We start from the raw sequence: 19686 nt of genomic DNA, 5'->3' as shown, positions 1-19686 counted from the left end.
TGCTCACCCAGCTCCAACCCCCTGCTGTGTGCAGGGTCACCAACCAGCAGCCCAGGCTGCCCAGAGCCACATCCAGCCTGGCCTTGAATGCCTGCAGGGATGGGGCATCCACAGCCTCCTTGGGCTGAGAGCTGGAGCACCGAGCAGCTCTGAGGAGCAGCAGCCACTGAGATGCTCTGAGAGCATCTCGGTGGCTGACAAAGCTGAATGCTTTCACTCCAAGGACAATGAGCAGAGCTGCAAGTCTTCTTTATTTCAATTGTAGTGCTTGGTTACAGTTTAGTGGAGGAGAAATAGGTACATTCATTGGCCACAGCTTCCTGTTGCAGCCAGCAGCTGCCGGCCGGCAAAGCCAAAAACACTGTTAAAGAACACCAAAAAAAAAAGAAAGAAAGAAGTCCAATGAAAGGCAACTACGCATTAAAAAAGTCATTGTACTTCTCAGCTCTAAACTCCCTCCGTACAACACAAGGCAGCCCAGCAGTGCAGCCACAGTCACTCAAAGTACCTCAGCAAGGAGAGCTGCCGCCCCAGCAGGATGGCCTGGCTGTGTGCTTCAGTGCAATAGAACGGTGAGCCCGTAGCCCTTGAGTTTGTTAGGTTTATTCTTTTTTTTTTTTTTGCACTACACTCCCTTCCCTCCCCAGAAAAACGTAAAGTGCTCCAAGTGCTTTGGGATTTAAGCAGGAACTGGGGGCCACCAGCAGCACTCCTCCTCTTTGGTGACTTATGGCAGAAGAAAGGACAGGACGGGCTGGGCCCAGCCAAGCAGTGACTGAGACAGAGCAACCTGATGGTGCAGGGAGGGTCTGACAGCAGGGAGCTGTGGCAGCCAAGGTGAAGATCTCTGGTTCAAGTACAAAAGGAGCAGGATGTGCCAGGAGCTGCGCCCTCAAACCCCACTCCCAACAGCAGCAGAGGTTGCTCTTTCTCTGGGCCACTAAGAGTGAAGCAGCTTTGCACAGGGGCCCACACAGCAGCACAGGGACCACAGCGAGGGGTGAGGTGTTCTCAGTGCAACAAGTGATGTCAGCTCAATGCAATAAGGTGGGTAATGGGGTGTCTGCCAGCCCAGGGCAAGGCTGGAGGAGAGGCCAGGGCTGCCAACACACTGCCATAGGAACACAAGCTGCTTGGGGCCTGCAGCACCCAGTGCCCCCCAGGCAGAGCCAGGCAGCACTGTGCTCCACACAGATGCACAGCCTCCATCCACCCAGCTCTCCCAGTGTCAGGTGGGTGTTTGAGCAGCTTCCAGTAGGTTAAAAGCAGTTCCAGTTCAAGTTTTCACCAGAGGTCAGAGCAGCTGCTTGCCTAAGACCAGCACCCCCACCAAGCACAGCTCCAAAGCTGCTTTGCTCATCCCACAGCAGGCTCAGAGACACGCTGGGAGGAACAACCAGCCTAAAACAGCCTCATCTCCAAGGGCCCAGAGCTGCAGACCAAGACAAATTTGGCCATTCCAGTTCAAGAGAGGGACAGACTCCTGGAAAGCGATAGAGATCTCCTCACCTGACCCAGCACACTCAAACCCTGCAATCCCTGCTAAGCCCCCATAGCTGCTGCAGGACTCCAGGTCCCCAGCCTGCTCCAGGGAGAGAGGCAGGAGGAAGGAAATGAGCCCAGATGGCTGCAGAGATGTCTCTGCTTCACCACTGCAGGAGCTGCCACCACCACCAGAGGCATCCCACACCTCCAAAGTGACTCTGCTGGTTCACATTTGGTCAGCTTAAGATCTTGTCCTCTACTAAATACAACTTAGTACTGAGGGGCAACAGGGGAGGCCCCACGCTGGGAAAGCAGCTCTAGTTTTACATGTGCTGTGGGCCACACGTGTTCCTTTCTTTCCCAAAAGAAAGCAGCCTGCAGAAGCTCACCCCCCTCCCTTCACTCCAGCCCAGCCCCCTGCCCAGCCATAAGATCACCGCATGTAACCAACCCTCTAGCTTAACACCAGGAGGAGCACTCGGTCTCACCATTACAGCTCTTTGCTACGGATATGCTTTGAGCTTAGCTTCAAGCCCACAGACCCAGGCAGGATGGTTCAGCATCCAGGTGGAAGGAGCAGCAGTCAGCCCAGAGGCAGCAGCCCCACAGGGTGTGAATATGGCACATTAACACACTGCAAGAGGCCCTGCCCATAACACTGTTAGCCCAGCTTCACACTCCCACGTGAGTCAGGATGCAGAGTACTTCACGGAATACATCTTTGCAGGAAGACAGTGCCTCTCCCAGCTATGGATGTGCAATTAAAAGAGTAACTAGAACAGTCTCAGACCAAACGCAGTCCGAGCAAGATTCATTCCTTCCAAGTGTGCAGATAAAAGTGCAAATATGCATTTGATGTTTCTTTTCTAGTGAGGAAGCTCTGGTGCATTTAGCTGCCAACATCTTGAAGACCAGACCAAGAAAAAGCTTCCAGAGAGTTCAGCTTCACTTTGCTACATGGTACCTTAAAGTCACAGTTCTCTCGCTTACCGCCTGCAGCCATAGGCTCCGTCCTGCTTACGGCTGCAGCAGGTAGTGGAATGTTTGTGTCATGAGTTAGATGCTTCAGGGAAGAGGGAAAGAAAACCAGGTTACAATCCTATACATCAATGCCACTTCTGGGAGAAAAGGGACCCCGCAGCCTCTTCAGTTCTGCGCTGCAGGGTGTGAGCTGTGGTGGTTGCTCAGCTCTGAGCCGCCTGCAGCAGAGAGCAACGGGGCACTGTCGGTAGCAGCTCCACTGGGAGGGGGACCTGCTGGGTAGCTGTCGTTCCCAGCCAGAGACCCATAGCAGCCCGAGCACTGAGGGGTGGCCAAGCTGGGAGGAGAGAGGGAGAAACCAAACAGAGACTCAGACAAGTGATTTGATGCTTATCCTCTAAGCAGCTCAGAAAAGACTTCTGCTCCAGCACTGCCCACGGTGCAAGTCTGCACATCCTAACCTGCTTCTGCAGACGTGAGCACCTCCAAGGAACCTGGCCTTGAGGTGCAAGGAGAGGAGCACCGGGCCCTACAAAACTAGTTAAGATACAATCTCCCCATTCCTCACTACAGCCCCTGGACCTCAGAGCCTTGAGCAGCAAGGCTAGAGTTGCCAGACTTCCCCTTATGGTCCCACTGCAGACACCAGACCACTCTCCCCCAGCCTAGGCTTTCCTACAGATCAGTCCCAGCTGGCTCCCAGAGTGCAGCAGCTCCTTTCCTACAGGAAGAGCTCCTCTGAAGTAACTTCGGGGCCTCCTCTCCTCAGCTGAGGAAAGATCCTAAGATCAGCCTTGCCTGGATGAGGCCTCCTGTCCACAACCACTGCACATTTCTGCTTATGAGCATCCATGGTTGATATCCACCTCTCAGAGGAGATTACTCCAAGTAGAAACAGCTCTGAGTTACAGAAGGGAGTAAAATTCAGGTCAGGCACAAGGCTCCTTGTCCCATCCACCTCACCCAAGCTGCCTCCTGTGCCAGAAGGAGCTTTGTTGCTTCCATGCAGTAGCTATGTTTTCGCTTTCTAATACAACACTCACCCTCCTTCTCTGGCCCCAAGCCGTGACAAGTCATCATCACTGTCATAGCGCCTTGGATTGTCAAAGAAGTAGGCTCTGGAGCTGTAGCTGTGACTATTGACCATCCCTGCTGGAGTCTGTTAAAAAGAAGAGAGTTAACATGTGAGATTTCTGACAGCCTTTAAGAAGTCTGATGCTGTACACCAGGCTCCTCAGGCTCCTCCCTGCACAGCGCTATTTCTGCTGCAGCAGCTCGCTCAGACCTACCAAGTTTTGACTCAGCCTCTGAGCCCGGAAGAACAGCACCACAAAAGTTGTTGGCACCAGCTCCCAGAGGAAAAGGACCACTCCAAACACCACGTATTCTTCACTGCTCACTTCCACGTGCACCTGCGGAGAGAAGCGAGAGGTGGTTACACCAAGTCAGCAGCAGGACTGCTCAGCTCCCACAGCTGGCACAGTGCACAGCTTAGGAGAAACTACAGACATAGCAAAATCCTTATGAAGGCAGGAGTCCTCTAAACCAACAGTTGTTATCCTTAATTCATTACCATTTCAAGTGAGAGCTAGCAGCTCTCTTCAGTGTGCCACCAGGGTACTGCTAAGCTCCCTCCCTACCCCAATGATTCTCCCTTGCACTCAGCCATGCCTTATTAAGCATTGCTTTTCTGCTCTACTTGACTTGTTCCTCCTTTCCTGCAAAAGAAGAGTTAGCAGACTGAAACTGATGCACACAACAGGGAATCCCTCCTGGAGAAGTAGACAGACTGGGGAAGATTCAGGCCTGCTCTACTAGTGAGAATATGCAGGGCTTCTGAAGGCAGAAATCCAGGGAACAAGCACCCCCTTGTAGCACCCTCTTTCTCTACACCCTCCTGTGAGAGGCACGCAGCTCCCTGCCACTAGTTGTGACTTGGAGGGATAATGCACAAACTCACCTTGTCTGAAAGGTTGTCCCAGCCATAGTTAAATGGGCCAGGAACATTGTCTGGAGATATGGCCACAGCTACCAGGTTATAGCAAGCCCTTGAGGAATACAGAAGAGCAACCACAGATCCCACAAGAATAGCTTGGCAGACAGATGTTCCCTGGAACAGAAAGAACAAAGTTTTTAATGCAGACCTTCCCATAAAGCTGGGACTTTACGTCTCCTCCTTGAGTGCATGAGAAGCTGCACAAACAAGAATGACCCAGAACATCTGTATGTTGGTGCTGAAATATTCAGAACTGGTTAAGAGCTTCCCCCTGTGACGAGCTCACTGGAGGAGCAGAGCGAGGCAACCAGCACTGCCTGGGAGCTGGGAAGGCTCAAAGCACACGAGTGTTGTTCTCTGGATTTTATTGATAGGTAGAGATCAAAGTTGTTTCAACCATCAGCTTCAAAGCAGTGACCCAGAGCTGCCCTCCCACCCATCACCTTTCTGGGGCAGCTTCTAGAAAGTCAGCTAAGAGCCATTCAGGAAATATTGGTGTTTTTCTCACACCCTGATCAGGCACAACCTCTACAGAGCTGAGAATCTGGTTATTTACAACAGTTCAGAGCCCCACACACTGAGAACGACTTTAGGCTGGAAAAGAAGGGCTGGTATCTGGGACAGGCCTCTGAGAGGAGGGAGGAAGAACCAGCACCTGAGCCTCAGTGCCACAGCAGGAGAAGCCAAGCCCACCATACATAAAGCAGCAAACCAAAGGGTGGTGAGATGTTGAGCTGCTGCCTTCTGCCAGCTGTCCTATGCTGCTGAAGGAGAAGAGCAGACTCCATAGCCCTCCAGACAGTGTGTGAGAAAAAGGGCTGCTATGAAGCACCCTGAGGTCATGGTACCTGTCTTTCCTATAGTACTAGCTTTAGGAAAGGAAACTACTTGATCTGCAGAGAGAGAGACACCTGCTAAATGCACTCAAAAGCCAGAAAATGAGGAAACACTCGAGCAAAATGCAGCTGGTTCACCTCCTGTAGGGAGACAACCCACTCAGGCAGCTCATCTCTTCGACCTTCTCCACATCCAAACCAGCTCTACCATCTGTTTTCCCAGTCTTAGAGCTTTGCAAGACACTGTCTTAAAGTTTCTTGAACGTACTTTTAGCAGACTGACTCCTGTGATGGCAAAGCACAAGAATCCAGCCTGCTCTAGCACCATTAGCAGAACCCTCAATACTCAGGAGAAGAAAGGGGCAGAAAGGCTATTGAAGCAAGGCTCCAGCAGACAAGGAGCACAGTATACAGCACAACAAGGAGCACAGCACACAGCACAGGAGCTGGCAGCAGCCTCCTCCTCACATGTCACATGGCTCAAACCTTCCCACACTGTGGCATAGGCAGCAATCTTACCAGGCCTCTCCAGACATGCCATATTGCTTTGAGAGTCAGCAGATTTACAGAGTTCAGGAGGCAGGGCAACTTTTTCAGGCATTCGGGTAACACTTGTGCACATCCCTATCCTATTTTTGCAGCTCCTCCACAACCCTGAAAGTCAAGATATGTCTCCAAGGTAGGAAATGGAGACACAACATTTGAATGTAAAAAACCACTGTGAGTCAGGTTGAGTTCTCAAAGATAAGGCAGGCTTCTCCAGAGCACTCTGTATTAGAGAGGCCCTGCAGACAGCCTCAGGCGTGTAACTAGAGGAAGTTGCCATGTCCATAAATCACTGCTGAGAGACTGATATGTTAACTAGTGCCCAGAGCTGGTTAGAGCTGGATACCAGGCCCACAAAGGCAGGGATGTGAGCAGGTTGTCAGCTCAGATACAGCTCCTGCCTCACTTCAGACCCACTGGGCAGCAACCTGCAGCCCTTGGGGACAGTTGTCAGCAGAGCCTGCCAGGCAGCCAGTCCCAGACACCTCCAACCCACACAACCTGGATTCAGGGCAGTGAACTGAAGCCCCTTGAGCAGTCCTGCAGATGGCCTGCTGAGGAGCAAGATGTCTCCAGCCAACACAAGGCAGTTGTCTTGACCAAGATGTACATGTAGCAGTGACTGCAGTGAGAAGGCTTATCACCCTCTTTATTCCCGAGGGGACAGCATCGTTCAAAAGCCTTCACAAGCTCCATGCTCTGGGTTGCCTCTTGCCTGAGCCAGGCACAGCAGCACACTAAAGCCCACAGATGCACTTGTTTGAAGGAGTCTTGGAGTCTTCTGTCATGTGGAAAGAAAGAATTCAGAATATGTGAGGAGAAAAGCTGTACTGCTGTGAGAAGACAGTAGCTCAAGAGTACCAGAGCCAGGCAGCTGGTTTCCCTGCACCCAGCTCTTCTTAGATCCTCAAGTTGCTTAAGCCAGGCAGCCTACACTGGGCTAACAGGAAATCCCATTTGCAGAGAATTGTGTTATGCATCTGTCAGAACTATCAGTACTGTGCAGACTTTTCCGCGCTCAGTGGCTAATACACTGCAAGAACCACATCTCTTACTTAGAGAACCCTCTCTTCTAGTCAAATCCTAAATTAAACCTCTAAACCACTTCCACCTCCTCAAGTGCCAGCAAAGCTGCAGACATGTTTTCCTGAAGCATAAAGGGCAGAGCCTCAGAACAGCAGGAACATTCACCTTCTGCAGGGAAGAACCTAAGAGCTGCCATCAGGCCAGCACTGCTTGAAGCACGCAGATCCTGCTGGGAATCCAGCTGGTGGCTACACAGTCCTGCTGCAGATTACAAAGCTTTCACCTACCTTAGACTCGAGGTAGACATTCGCTGAAGACATCTTTCCCAGTTTGCACATGCAGCAAGCCAGCGAGATGGCACAGAGGATGAAGAGGCTGTCATTGACTAAAGCACGGGCAAGGACTGTCTGCCTCAGCTGGTTCTCTGGGACTTCGCTGTGGATGAGCATTGCACATGTCAAGTTCACAACGAGGAAGAGGAGGCTGGTAAGTACGGAGCCCAGATACAATAGAACCCTGGGGAGAAGAAGGGGGAAAGAAATGGAGTTCAAGTCAGTTCTGGGGTCATTCTTCACCACCTCCTGCCTCATCAGGCAAAGGGCCCTACTGCTCCGCTCACCCTGAAGACAGGCAGTCAGTGCAACAGCTGAAGCTTCCTGAATACCTCAAGTGTGCAGAGTCTTTCTGCTTGAGCTGCTTTCATACAGCAGGAGCTGCATAAGTAGCCTGAGTTACAAGACTCATCTTCTGACAGTCAGGTTCTTATCTCGCAGATTTTAAGTGTTGCTGTAGCTCTGCATTAACTCCAGTCAATACGCTATGAGTCATCACAATCACTGCTACTCCTTTATTGAAAGCCACTGGAGCTCTCATCTTCTACTGCAGGTTTCCCTGGAAATGGTCAGGAAGCACCTGGGCTGCATAAACACATCCCACCTCTTGCTGAATGCTTATCCCACAGGTCTTTGTTGTGGATGGGCCTGCTCAGAAAGACCCCGAGAATTCATCTAGATCACTGCTAGCACCACCAGTACTGAGATGCTGCTGATGTGGACAGAGGGAAGCAGCACCTTTCAACTCCCTGTGTACCCTCAGAGCTCCCAGCCCTGCTCCAAGACACATCTGTGTCAGAGCACAACTAGGTGCATTAGCTCTGTTGTTCAGACTCTGGACTCCAAAGCTCCCATTCCTAACACTGCAGCATTCATTCATCTTAAGCTGTTTGAAGACAACATTAGAAAAGCGCCACTTACTTGTACTTGTTGAAATCAGCTGCACATTTCACTTTGAATATAACCTAGGGGGAAAGATTTGCAGAGCATTACTTGACATGACCTGTAGCTTGCCTCTAAACTTAATAAAGATATATCTAACAGGAGAGCCAGCATCCAGTGGACATCTTGAAGGATTACATCGCTTACAAAACTCATTTGTACCCACCTGCAAAAGACAACTGTGCTCTTTTCCCTGCAGGAGCCAAACCTGAAAGTAGGTGCCCAACTGACAAGAACACTCATTACCCTGTGAGGGATTTAACATCTCACCTAAGGACTTCAAGGGAAAGGAGTCAGTACCCAGCAGTCACTAAGACCATTCAGAAACACATTTACTTCAACCAGTGCTGTGCTGTATATTTTAAGTGTAATTGAACCCCTATCTCCCTGTTAGGGCTGCTTCAGCAAGACAGCGGATCAAAAATAGTCCCCTGCTATTGGATGTGGACCTGCAGGCTCTAACAAGCATGTGGCTTCCTCAATTCCTCCATCCTGAAGATGTTTGTAGGCTGAATACACCTGAGAAGCAGCTCAAATGGAAGGCAGTCCTGCAGAGGTGGAAGGCCCAGCCTGCCAAGCTGTGTGGCACGCAAGATGAGTAGATGAGCTGACAGTCATTTGCAGACTATTTCGCTCTTCAAAGCGACACGCACTCTGTCCAAAAGAGAATCTGGGTTGTGAGCTTTCCCAACACAAGGGATTAGCAGACTCAAGCTGCACATTGTGCAAGGACTGTGCTTCAAAACAAGAACTGCACAGACTGCAGGGTGCTGAACCCACGCCTGCAACCCAGGCTGTTGGGGCTGAAGGAGAACTGCCAGCTCACCCTCAGACACCCTAGAGCACTCCCAGCACTCAGCAGAATGGTTTCCACGTCCCTTCAGGCAGCAGGGTGGCTCCTGCTGATGCACACTGGGGCAGAACACAGAGTATAAGGAAGTGCAGACTAGTAAAGGGTGCAAACCCTCCCAAGCCACAGATCAGACATGAGCATCAAAGTACTGCTGCAGGGGGACGGGAGGTCACACGTGGTCAGGATAAGCAGCATGTGGGCAGTGCTTCTCAGAGCTCACTTGTCACACACCAGTTCAGCACAGCCATGGCAGGAGCTGCGAGAAGCACAGCTGCTGGTACAGACCCCACCAGGAAGGATGCCAGAGCTCAGGGTCACATTCAGCCTCAGACAGAGCCTGTGTCCTGACTACAGAGATTCTGAAGGAACTTAAGAGATAGAGAGTCCTCAACCAGACCCAGCAGACAGTGCACTTGTGCTGACCCCACCAGCCTGACTGCTGTACAGGCACAGGTTTGGTTACAGCACTCCTGCAGAGTCCTCCCTGTCAGCTTCCAGACCACAGCCGCAGCGAGGGATCACTCATCTCTTACAGGGCACCCTTACTCAGCTCCTGTGATAGGATTTTTCAGCTCTTGCCTTCCAGTCAAAACTGAAGTAATGAAGGCACTACAAAGCCTTAGAAGTCAGGCTCCTGCCAATAGGATTTCAAGTGTTTGGAATGTGAGGGTTGTCTGGCCTACTACAGTAGGTTTAAGCATTTGAAAGCCTCCCCACCACCACCAAGGTACTGAGCAGCTTCAACAACCCTGTTCCTCGAACCAGTTCTTATGTTCGACTCTCCTCCCTGCCTGAGGGTAGGTGAACTCCAGTAGCACCTGGAAGTAGGGAAGAGATATGTTAGTTGAGCAGAGGAAAGTATCCAGCCCCCACAGCAAGGAAGCACAGTGCTACAGGCAATCAATCCAGAGCCCTCTGCCCTGCTCCTGGACTACACCAGCCAGCAGTACTGCAAACATGGCACAATCCACGCTAAGCCTTGGTAGGAGGGCACGGCCACCTCAACTCTGAGAAACCCGAATCCTGCCTTATCCTCAATTTGTCTGTAGGTTACATTCAGGTGCTTTGGGACTGTGAGAACAGGCATCAAGGACAGCCAGCTGGGAAGCGACTTGGCTCAGCCCTGATTTGTGCGGCATGGAAATCCATTAAAGATATTTGTACTGCTGCTCTGACTCCCAGAAGAGCAGCCCATAGCCACAATCTCTGAGCAGCAGTGCAACTAGTAAGGCTTCACTATGGTAATCCAGCTGATAACCCTGGGTAGAACAACTCATCAGCTGTGCAGGGAGAAGCCACTGGTGAACAGAAAGGAGACTGTGGCTCCAGCAGCCCCACTCAAGACAGTGGCCCTGCACTGCCCTACACCCTGGGGAACGAGACACACCAAGCTGTCTTGGGGTTAAGAGTGCAACAGGAACCTGAGACTCATGCTTGGACTGCTGCCACAGAAAGCAGAAGGACGACATAGCACCAGCCTTAGGCTTTTCTTAGCCCCTGCTACGCAGTCCCATAGCTTTAGGAAGAGAGCAGACACCACTCAGCTTACAGTGTTTGCATAGTTATAAAGACATAATTCATCTGATGACATAACTCACTGTTTCTTCACAGGGATGGACAGGGTCAGTAGGTGATACCAGCCCTGTTCACAGTGCACCTCTGGGATTTATCCTTGAGCCAATCCTGCAAGGCTTTCAGCGCCGAACTATCTGCTGCTCTCAAAGCCCAAGGACAGTTGATGTGGAGGGCTTTGCTGTAAAGAAGCCAGCACAGAGAGCTCAGGAGCAGTTCTGCTCCTTGTAAGAGCAGGAAATCCAGGCCCCTGTCCTCATTCAGGCGCATCATACCAAGTTGTCAGTAACAGCCCCCACAAACAAGGTTTTTGTTTCCTGTTCAGCCGGGTAGCCAGCCCAGGAGCCACGCAGTTGCCTGCTGAAAATGGAGAACAGATGTCCCTGCCAGCCCAGAGCAGCAGGACTAGGCAGTTTACTGCTAATCAAACCTCTGTTGTTCCTCTGGAAGCAAGTCCTTCCTGCACCTCCCAGCAGCTACAGATGTGGGGGAAAAAGTGAAGCTGGAAAGAACAGCTACAGACACATGGGGCCCATATAAAGCGAGGGGCATTTCTGCGCCAAGAGCAGATATCTCACAAAGCTGATCTCCCTGCTCACATCACTGCCCCAGAAGGTGAACTGCTATAGACGTGTTCTCAGCATGAGAAACACTCATCCCTGAAGGTGCACTGGGGATGGCAGAGCTGCTAAGAGATGACGGGTAAAAGCCCATGTCCCATAGATGGCCCTGGACCAGTTTCAGCCCTAATGCTCACCCAGCTGCAGCTTCATTCTGGTACAACCACAACAGATCTGAAACATCCAGATGACTTTCCTTCCCTGATGGAATAAAAGACTTTTTTTGCTTCATAAACGATGAGTTTGGGCTCTCCAGATGCAAGGCAGAACTGTGTTCTGACATGAGCACAGACTTTACTCACTGCAAGTGCATCCATTTTCTCACCATAATCATTCAGCACCAAGCTGAGACTATTTTGGGACTCTTTCCCATAAACCCTGTTCAAGATCTCCCCATCCACCCCAAATGGAGAGCTGGAAGTCACCTACGAGGATCTCTCCTCATCCTCACTAATACTGAGATCACCCTACGCCATCATGAACACAGAACACAACTGGCACATGCTGTGATGTTCTAGAAAAGCTGCTCACTGGCACAGCCACCTGTTCAACCAGAAACCAGACAGGGAATCATCAGCCCTTAACTGAAGCAGGTCTGAGTTTAAAGTGACCCTGTACCAGCTGTGCCTCCAAGGAAGAGATCACACACCAGGTGAGCTGGACAAGGAAGCTGGAAGAATGTAGGAATGGATGGAAGCTCTTCTAATTCAGCATCTGAAAAGGCAGGAAGATGTTACCCTTGGATGCAGGACAAAGAGCTCCCAGGCTGGATGCTCCCCCTCCATGCATGTCTGCTCCAGCACAATTAGAACAAGGGATGAAAGAGGCTGATGTCATCTAATCAGATGGACCACTTAGAGAAACCCAGACAGGTTAAGGGTTATGGCCACACCAGTCTGGCAGAGCTTCTCCACAAGCAGAAGGTCTTATTCATTGCTGCTCTCAGCTGCTGGCTCCCAGAGGAGCTGGGGATGCCAAGTGTTCAAGGTCTCCGAGAGGGTCAGGGTGGAGGTTGTGGCTACATTTACATGTATTGTGCTCCTGACAATGACCCGGGGGAAGCAGTAATTGGCAGACTCTTGGGAAAGGTAGGATTACTCAAGCAGATGCCTCACTGGCAGAGGAGCTATTCCACACAAGGCAGACAAACATCCCGGGTTGAATATCTGAGCCATCATTCTAATGGTCTGAAGCAAGGCTGAGGAATTCTGATGCGATGCACTATCATCTCCACATTTCCCAGGGAGAAACTCGTTGTTACAAGCTGAAGCAGATGGAAGAGATGCTCCCAAGCAAGAGGCATGACATCTCCTGATGTTCCAGCTGAAGTGAAAGGCACTTATTGCCAAATAAACAGCCCACATTTTGTCAAACCTCCCCAGCCCTTCCAGGAACCACGGCAAGATAGGAACTGGACAACATGACCCGCACAGATAGGATGAATGTGAGGCAGCTCCCTTAACTTGAATTTCAGTCCTAGTGCTAGCTTGCACTCTAAGCAGTTCTAACTCTGTTGCTTCCTGAGGCTTCCCCCCCTCTCTGCCCCCAGCATCATCTCACCCTCATCCTGAGCACAGCCTGAAGAGCTCTGCAAACCAAACAGTGCAAATAGCACAGGCCACATTTCCCTCCACTGCTCAGACAGATGCCACTTCCCCAGCATCTCCACCAAGAAGGCACTGTGCAAAGATCAGCTATGCCTGCAGCACAGCAGCAGCCTGTGCCTTTATCTGAGGACATCTCAAACAAGAATGACAGCCCCAGAGCAGCAAAAGCCCTGTGTTCCTCCACAGGTTGCTATCAACTGGCCTGTAAGAACTGAGAACTGATGGCCCCTTCACAGCATCTCCTGCTTGAAGATCTTGACCTCTTCAGCTAAACCATAATTGTTCCACAATAGCTTCACTTTCTTCCAGGTGTGGAACATAACGAGCATTTTTGTTAACATCCCTTAATGAAGCTCCCCCTGTGCTTTAAGGAAAGTGCTGAGCACACCCCAGCCAAGCACACAGTTGGCATAAGGGCACCATGTGTTGGTAGCTAAGAAAAGGACAGGCCAGCCTTACCAGCCTGTTATCCAAGCAGAAGAGGCCAAACATTCCTATGTATGTTCCCATATATATATGTATATATATATATATATGTATGTATATATATATGTATATATATATGTATATATATATATAGATAGATAGATATAGCCAATACTGTTTCTTTCATTAAAATGGAAGCCAGAGGAGCACTGGGGGCTATCAGTCCATCTAGCTGCACTTTCTCCAAGCCCCAGAAGCCATAGCTTTCATCACTTACCATCACTCTGAGATCACTTACAGACCCACAGCACGCTGCACATCCGTGCTGCTCAGGATGGCCAAGTGTCAGGCCCTTCTCTGTAACTAGGCACGCACACCCATCTTAATAAGCCATCTTATCCTTTCCCACTCTAGATCCTGAGCTCTTATTTCCTCAGACAGGATTTCCCTTGGCTCTAGGTCTTTAAGGAGAAAGAAGCAGAGCATACCCAGCCCAAGTCTGCTGCAAAACAGATATCACGGGAGGAAGGGCAGCCTGAGATCCCATCTGAATGTATTTTGATTGAAACAAAACCTTTTTAAAAGCCTGCTATCAAGTCCAGCGACTTGGAAGAGAACCAAAATCAAGGCAGTGTGCAGCAACAGAACTTGGGATCCTCGGTCAGCTTGGTGACATAAACACCCACTGGTCGGAGCAGTTGGTAGGTCAGGCTCCCTTTAACACACAAGATGGATCTTGCACACTATGCAGCATTTGTTACCTCGCTGCCACTCAGCACCCATAGCTCTCACAGGGGGCAGTTCACCCCCAATTCCTCCAGGTGTTTGTGTCACCAGGGTTAGAAGCCAAAAGGCAGAAGCACCCACGTCTCCCAGCCCGGCGTTATCACGTGCGTGTTGATGTCCTAGGGAAAATGCAATCATAATTCCTACTGGTGACACATCGGAGCGACGGAGCGATTCCGCTGTGTGTTAGCGATTCCTTTGTGAGGCCGGCAAACAGCTGAGAGCTGCAGAGCAAAGAATCCCAACAACAAAGCTGGAAGGAAAGTACTGTCTATTTATGAAACGGGGAGGCAGAGCTGAGGGCCACGCACGAGAAACTGGAGCAGAAACAAAATATTCAGAGGGGGAAGGGGAGAGCAAAGGCTTTAAAGGATTAATAAAAGCGATGAAAGGAGGGCAAAAAACCACCTAAGGAGTGATGTGCAAAGGCAAAAAGGAGGAATGCAGCTCGGCAACAACAGGCAGCGCTCTGCTCCGTCCTGAGCACCGTGGGGGGAAGGGGCTGAGCTCGCACCCCCCCCCCCCCCCCCGCTGCCCGGGGAGCAGAGCAGAGGGATGGGGAGGATCGTGCCAACAAGGAGCACAACAACGAGCCGAGAGCGGCGATGGAGGGAAGGACGGAGCGCAGCAACAATAGCACCAGAGGCTCCGGCTGGTGACGTAATGCCTGGCTGCACTCCAGGCCCGAGCAGCCCCTGCTGCTCGCTGCCACTTTCTGGTCCCTTTTAGAGGAGGGGAATGAATAAAACAAGACAAAACCTCACACACACACACATATAACCCTCTCCCCACCCCCCCCACAGGGCTACAATAGGGACAGCTCAGTGAGGAGACGCGGGGCAGACCCCCACCTCACCCCCCCCCAAACAGCCTGTAGCACCCAGCAGGCCCAGACCCAACCCCCCCCCAGGACACAACCCCCCCCCAGCACAGCCCCAGCTCCCCAGGCCCCAAACAACGGCTGTGCCGGGGAAATTCACCTCGGCGAAGTAGAGGTTGAGGAGGCAGAGGCTGGCGAAGAGCAGGCAGCCGGGCAGGCAGTACAGCAGCCAGTGTGCGAAGGGCTGCTGGAGGCGCAGGGCCTGCAGCGAGTTCTGCAGGTAGAAGGAGAACAGCGTGGTCCTGAGCGCGGCCCAGAGCAGGCAGAGGAACAGGCAGAGCGTGTGGTAGCTCAGCCGCCGCTCGCGGTAGTAGAGCAGCAGCCAGAGCTGCAGGTAGGCGAACAGGAACAGCGCGGCGTACAGCGCCGTGTGCAGCACCGTCAGCCCCAGCTGCACCGCGTACGGCACGGCGGGGCCCTCGGCCGGGGCCGGCCCCGCGGCGACGGCGCTCATGGGGCGGCGGGAGGCGGCGGCGGCAGCACGGGCCGCGCTCCGTGCCGTCAGCCCGACACCCCCATACAACAAAGGGCGGCCCGCTCCGCTCCGCGCCGCAGCTCGGCGCCGGGACGATCAGCTGAGCGGCAGCATTTCAGGCGCTCGCTCCTGACAGCGCGCGATCCCCATTGGCTGCCCGCCGCACCGCCCCCTCCGCGCCCATCCGCCGCGCCCATTGGCTGGCGACAACTGTCACTCACGCGCCCCCCCCCGCACCCCCCACACGCTGTGAGCGGATCCGCTCCGGCCGCGCCGGGGGCGGGGCGAGGCGCGGGATCTGGCCGCTGATTGGCTGGAGCCGGTGACGGAGGCGGGGCGCAGCTCCTCTCAGCGTCGCGGCCCGGCGGCTGTGAGGGTCCCCGCGGGGGGGGGGGGGTCTGCCATCATTGGGGGTCTGCCATCATTGGGGACGGGGTCTGCCATCATTGGGGGGCTGCCATCATTAGGGGCTGCCGTCATTGGGGGGCTGCCGTCATTAGGGACGGGGTCACGGTGTGTTTGGGGCTCCCACAGCTCTGACTCCTGGTTAGGGGCAGGAGGCCCGGCAGCTCGGGGGCAGACCCTCCCGCTGCACGGTGCTGGTGGCAGCGCTGCTGTAGGCCCCAGGTAGAAATCCCTGCTGCTGTAAGGGAGCATTGGGGCCTTCACACTATAAAAGCAGGTATTTTGTCACAACAGGGCCGAGCAGGGGATCCCTGTGGGTGTCGTGGTGGGTCTGAGCCTCTGCAGCAAATGTGCCTGGCAGAGGCCTGCTGCTGGGGGTGCGGGCTGGGGCTCCTGCCTTGTGAGGGTGTTTGGATGCAGCTCACAGACCCTCTCCTCTGTTCTTTTTCTATACAGAGATCCCTGTGTCTATAGACACAGCCCAGAGGCTGCAGCAAGCAGGTGGGTAGCTAGAGACACACCGAGAGAGCTCAATTCAAGGCTCAGAGACCACGGAAAAGCTCAGATCAGCACAGCTTTATTTCTGACATCCCATTGCCACACTGTAAGACGGGGCTGCATGCAGGTCCTTGTGCCACGCAGCTGGGCCACAGACCGTGCAGGACTGCGGGAGCCTACAGGAGACCTTCACCTTGGTGCTCTGCCTGCAGCTGGGGACGAGGGACGAGCACTTCAGCCTGCTGCTGGAAGCAGTGCCCGCCAGGTATGTGACATCCCTGAGCCATCTTACAGGCAGCTCAGCAATAACATGGAGCGGCACAGTGCCAGCTGTGGGAGGAAGGTCCTCAGGGACGAGCTGGGCAGACACAGGCAAGGCGTGGGCTGAGCTGTGCAGCAGCAGTGAAGCTTTTCTTTCCTGTTGTGGGCAGGGGGGTGAGGCCGCTTTGGCTGCTGGACCAGCAAATGAGTTCCTGGGTGCTGGGAAGTGGGACCTGAAAGTGAAAATGAAAGTGAAAGTTAGGGAAGTGGTTGAAGGCCTCTTTCCAGGGTGCTTTGCAGAAGAGGAGGCCCGGCCTCTGCAGGGAGGCAATATGAGGGCATCACTGAGAGAAACCAAGTAAGGCAAAGCACACTGGGCAACAGGCAAGGATTATTTTGCTGTAAGTGTGTTTTCCTGCCTCTGCTGATGACCCTTGAGAAATCAGAAGATTCCCTGTGCTAAAAGATGCAGCTCTTGTAGCTCACAATAGCCTGCCCCATGGGCCCTCTTTATTCAAACCCCATATCTTATATGCCTGCACCAGGGCTTCTGTCCTGCCCAGGACTTTTGCCTGCCTAATGTGGGGTCCCAGAGCCCAGCATGTCTGGTTTGTGGATCACAGAGTAGGGGAGAGGCAGCACAAAGAGACACTGGGGGAAGTGTTACTGTGGGAGAGGAGCTCTGTTATCATATGACTTAATGTGCCAGATGTGCCTCCAGTCACATGAGCTGTCCTGGCGCTGCTTTGTGCAGCAGACTGATTACATAGCAGACTGCAAGGTCCTTAAAATGCTGTTTGTAAAAAGTCTAACTGTCTGTGCACAAAAAGCCTGTCAGCCCTGGGGCCTGAAAGTGTTTGTGGATGAATACTGGAGTAATACTGTTGCAATTAGGCTCTTGCTTCTCCCTGGATGCAGCACATGGATCTGCTTTGGGTTCCTAGTGTTGGTTATGTGGGGTTGGGATGCTTTTTGATACGCTCATTGTAGAAATAAACATCTTTCTGTGGTTGAAGGTGCAAAGCCGTGACAGTGTGTGATGAGAGAATGCTGCAGTAATCAGAATTGGCCAGGATGGGAACATCACCTGCTGCCTTCTGCTCACAGGTCCCATCACGTGCCTCCTTCACAGACTGATGTGCAGAAGGGGCAGGTGGAATTGGACAGCAGATAGTTCATTTCCATGGTACGGGTGAGCATGGCCCCATTCACAGCATCACAGAATGTCAGGGGTTGGAAGGGACCTTGAAAGACCATCTAGTCCAATCCCCAAACCTGTGCTGGAACACCTAGATTGGATCACACAGGAATGCATCCAATGGGTTAAAGAACTTGCCTTCAGAAATTCTGGGTGGGGCTGACTGTTAAGCTCTTTATTCCAGCAAAACGATGTAGTGATAAGTAACCTAAGAATTGTCATCAGAGGTGAGGGCATCCCAGCCCATGGTTACCACTGCAGGAATCCCAAGCAAAAACAATATGGCACAAGCAATTTATGCCTGTCTTTTGGTGTATTTACTCTTATTTTAGGTCATCTGCAGTGGCCCTAACCATTTTACCTGGCTTTGTCTGGAAGGCATGACAGTGGAAACACAAACCAGGCCTTGCACAGTGGCTGTGATGTGCTGGGCTGCCCCTGTGGGTTTGAGGGCTTCCCACAAGTGACACAGAGCCCTTCTCTAAGAGACAGCAGCCAAAGCAAGGATGCAATTTGTCCCAGCTACCTGTGGCTGCGGAGAGGTTTTCTACTATCAGGGGTCTGTTAGGGTGTTTAGCTGTAGCCTGTTCCCTGTATCCTCATGGGTTCTTGGTGAGATCCTTTCCCTTGGAGTCACTCCTGTAATAAGGGCCAGTTCACACATCCCCGGTGTTTTCACACACCCCTGGTAATCCTGCAAGTGGCTGCTGTAGGGAGTTCGGGCTGTTTCCAACCCCATGGTGTTAATCTTCCCTCATTGGAAAAGAGGTGACACAGGGAATAGCCTAAAAGCCGAATAATCCAGCAGACGCTGAGTATGGAAGGCTGAATAGCAGTGGTGACACTGAACACCCAGATGGAGCTGTGACTGTGCTGGAGCAGTCCTGTACACGGTCACTATGTGGCTCACTGCATAGCAGTCTCCCCCATGGCACTGCACATTGAGGTTCAGTGCAGGAAGAATGGAACTGGGGAAGCTCTCACAGACCTCTGCCCTGAGACTGCACTAGATCTTTCTACACTGCCCTTTGGCCAAGCTCGTCTTGATATCCTCTAATCAAGAAGCAATTCCAACACTGCACCATGAAGCTTTGAAGACAGCTTTCCATCCCCTGCTGCTGTTGGTCCCTTATTGATTCTGCTTTATGGCTGGGCTTATTTGGGCTTCATTTCGACTCCAGAGATGTATCTGAGGCTTCATGCTTGCCAGGAAGCACTTAAGCCTGGCTTAACCAAATGGTGGTGGGAAGGCTGAGCTGGCCAAGGACTGCACCTCCAGGGTGGGGACAGGCCTGGCTTTAAAGTCGTTTGAGGCAAGATGTGCTCAGGGGTCTTACGTGTGATTCTGGGGCAAAATGGGAAATGGCAGGAGGAGGAGGAGGACAGGATATGAGCAAAGGGATATAATCACTGCCAGATTTCTAGCTGGGCGGGTAGAGGCTGTTGTAATACTGAGGCTGAAGGAACAGTCAGTAGACTGACAACAAATTCTTCTCCCGTGAGGAGAAGCTGCACACTGTGGATCCAGAGGCTGGGCTGGGAGAGCCAGAGGGCTGCAGAATTCAGCAAGGGCTCAGGGAAGAGGATGAGGAAGAAGTCAGAGTTGTGTCTTAGACTCCAAGCTCCCCCCTCCAGGTATCAGGCTGCAGAGTACTGGAATCACTGTGGGCTGCTCCTCTGGCTTTGCCTCCTCAGTAGTAAACTTTCCCATTTGATCTGGGCTGGTTCCCACATGCCAGGATTGAGTTTATTTTTCCATCCTGCTGTAGCCAAGTTTGTCATTCAGTAAACATCCCCCCATCCCCTTGATCTCTGTCCCCTCTGTAAGCCAGATGAACAGATGGGAGGGCAGAGAACCAGAAGCGCCTGGCACATCCCGAGTAGGAAGGAGAGGACTGGAGACTTTAAGATGAAAAGATTTCATTCCTTTCTCAGCTGCCTTTGTTCCCTTGTGCTGTTAA

At 52.3% G+C, this 19686-nt stretch overlaps 2 protein-coding genes across 17 annotated transcripts in view; one reads left to right on the top strand and one right to left on the bottom strand.

Moving 5' to 3' along the window:
• Window positions 1–233: 233 nt before the first annotated feature.
• On the bottom strand, window positions 234–15452 carry GPR137C (G protein-coupled receptor 137C). Its single transcript, XM_015865937.3, has 7 exons — window positions 14989–15452; window positions 8124–8167; window positions 7158–7386; window positions 4427–4576; window positions 3756–3878; window positions 3510–3625; window positions 234–2803 (listed from the first exon to the last, which is right to left on the bottom strand). The coding sequence occupies exons 1-7, from the start codon at window positions 15340–15342 to the stop codon at window positions 2632–2634; spliced, it is 1188 nt and encodes a 395-aa protein (XP_015721423.1). The 5' UTR covers window positions 15343–15452; the 3' UTR covers window positions 234–2631.
• Window positions 15453–15687: 235 nt separating this feature from the next.
• TXNDC16 (thioredoxin domain containing 16) overlaps window positions 15688–19686 on the top strand; it is a 41200-nt gene continuing 37201 nt past the window's right edge. For 7 of the 16 annotated variants that reach the window (XR_014946868.1, XM_085549770.1, XM_085549763.1 and 4 more), the window contains exons 1-2: window positions 15688–16045; window positions 16225–16531. The gene's annotated coding sequence lies outside the window, so the exon portion shown is untranslated. Of the gene's footprint in view, window positions 16046–16224; window positions 16532–17543; window positions 17714–19686 lie in introns of those variants that run through there. The other 9 variants (XM_085549771.1, XM_085549764.1, XM_085549769.1 and 6 more) reach the window with 8 other exon arrangements.

The sequence above is a fragment of the Coturnix japonica genome, chromosome 5, assembly GCF_054131305.1.
Source record: "Coturnix japonica strain WE chromosome 5, WE-NBRP24, whole genome shotgun sequence".
Lineage (NCBI taxonomy): Eukaryota > Metazoa > Chordata > Aves > Galliformes > Phasianidae > Coturnix > Coturnix japonica.
This window is presented reverse-complemented; position numbering and strand designations above follow the sequence as displayed.

Coding starts and splice junctions, on each gene's coding strand:
- GPR137C (XM_015865937.3), bottom strand. CDS start 15,342: ATGAGCGCCGTCGCCGCGGGGCCGGCCCCGGCCGAGGGCCCCGCCGTG. Junction 3,879..4,426: donor GGGACAACCTTTCAGACAAG/GTGAGTTTGTGC, acceptor TTCTCTCCGCAG/GTGCACGTGGAAGTGAGCAG. Junction 2,804..3,509: donor CTTGGGGCCAGAGAAGGAGG/GTGAGTGTTGTA, acceptor CTCTCCTCCCAG/CTTGGCCACCCCTCAGTGCT.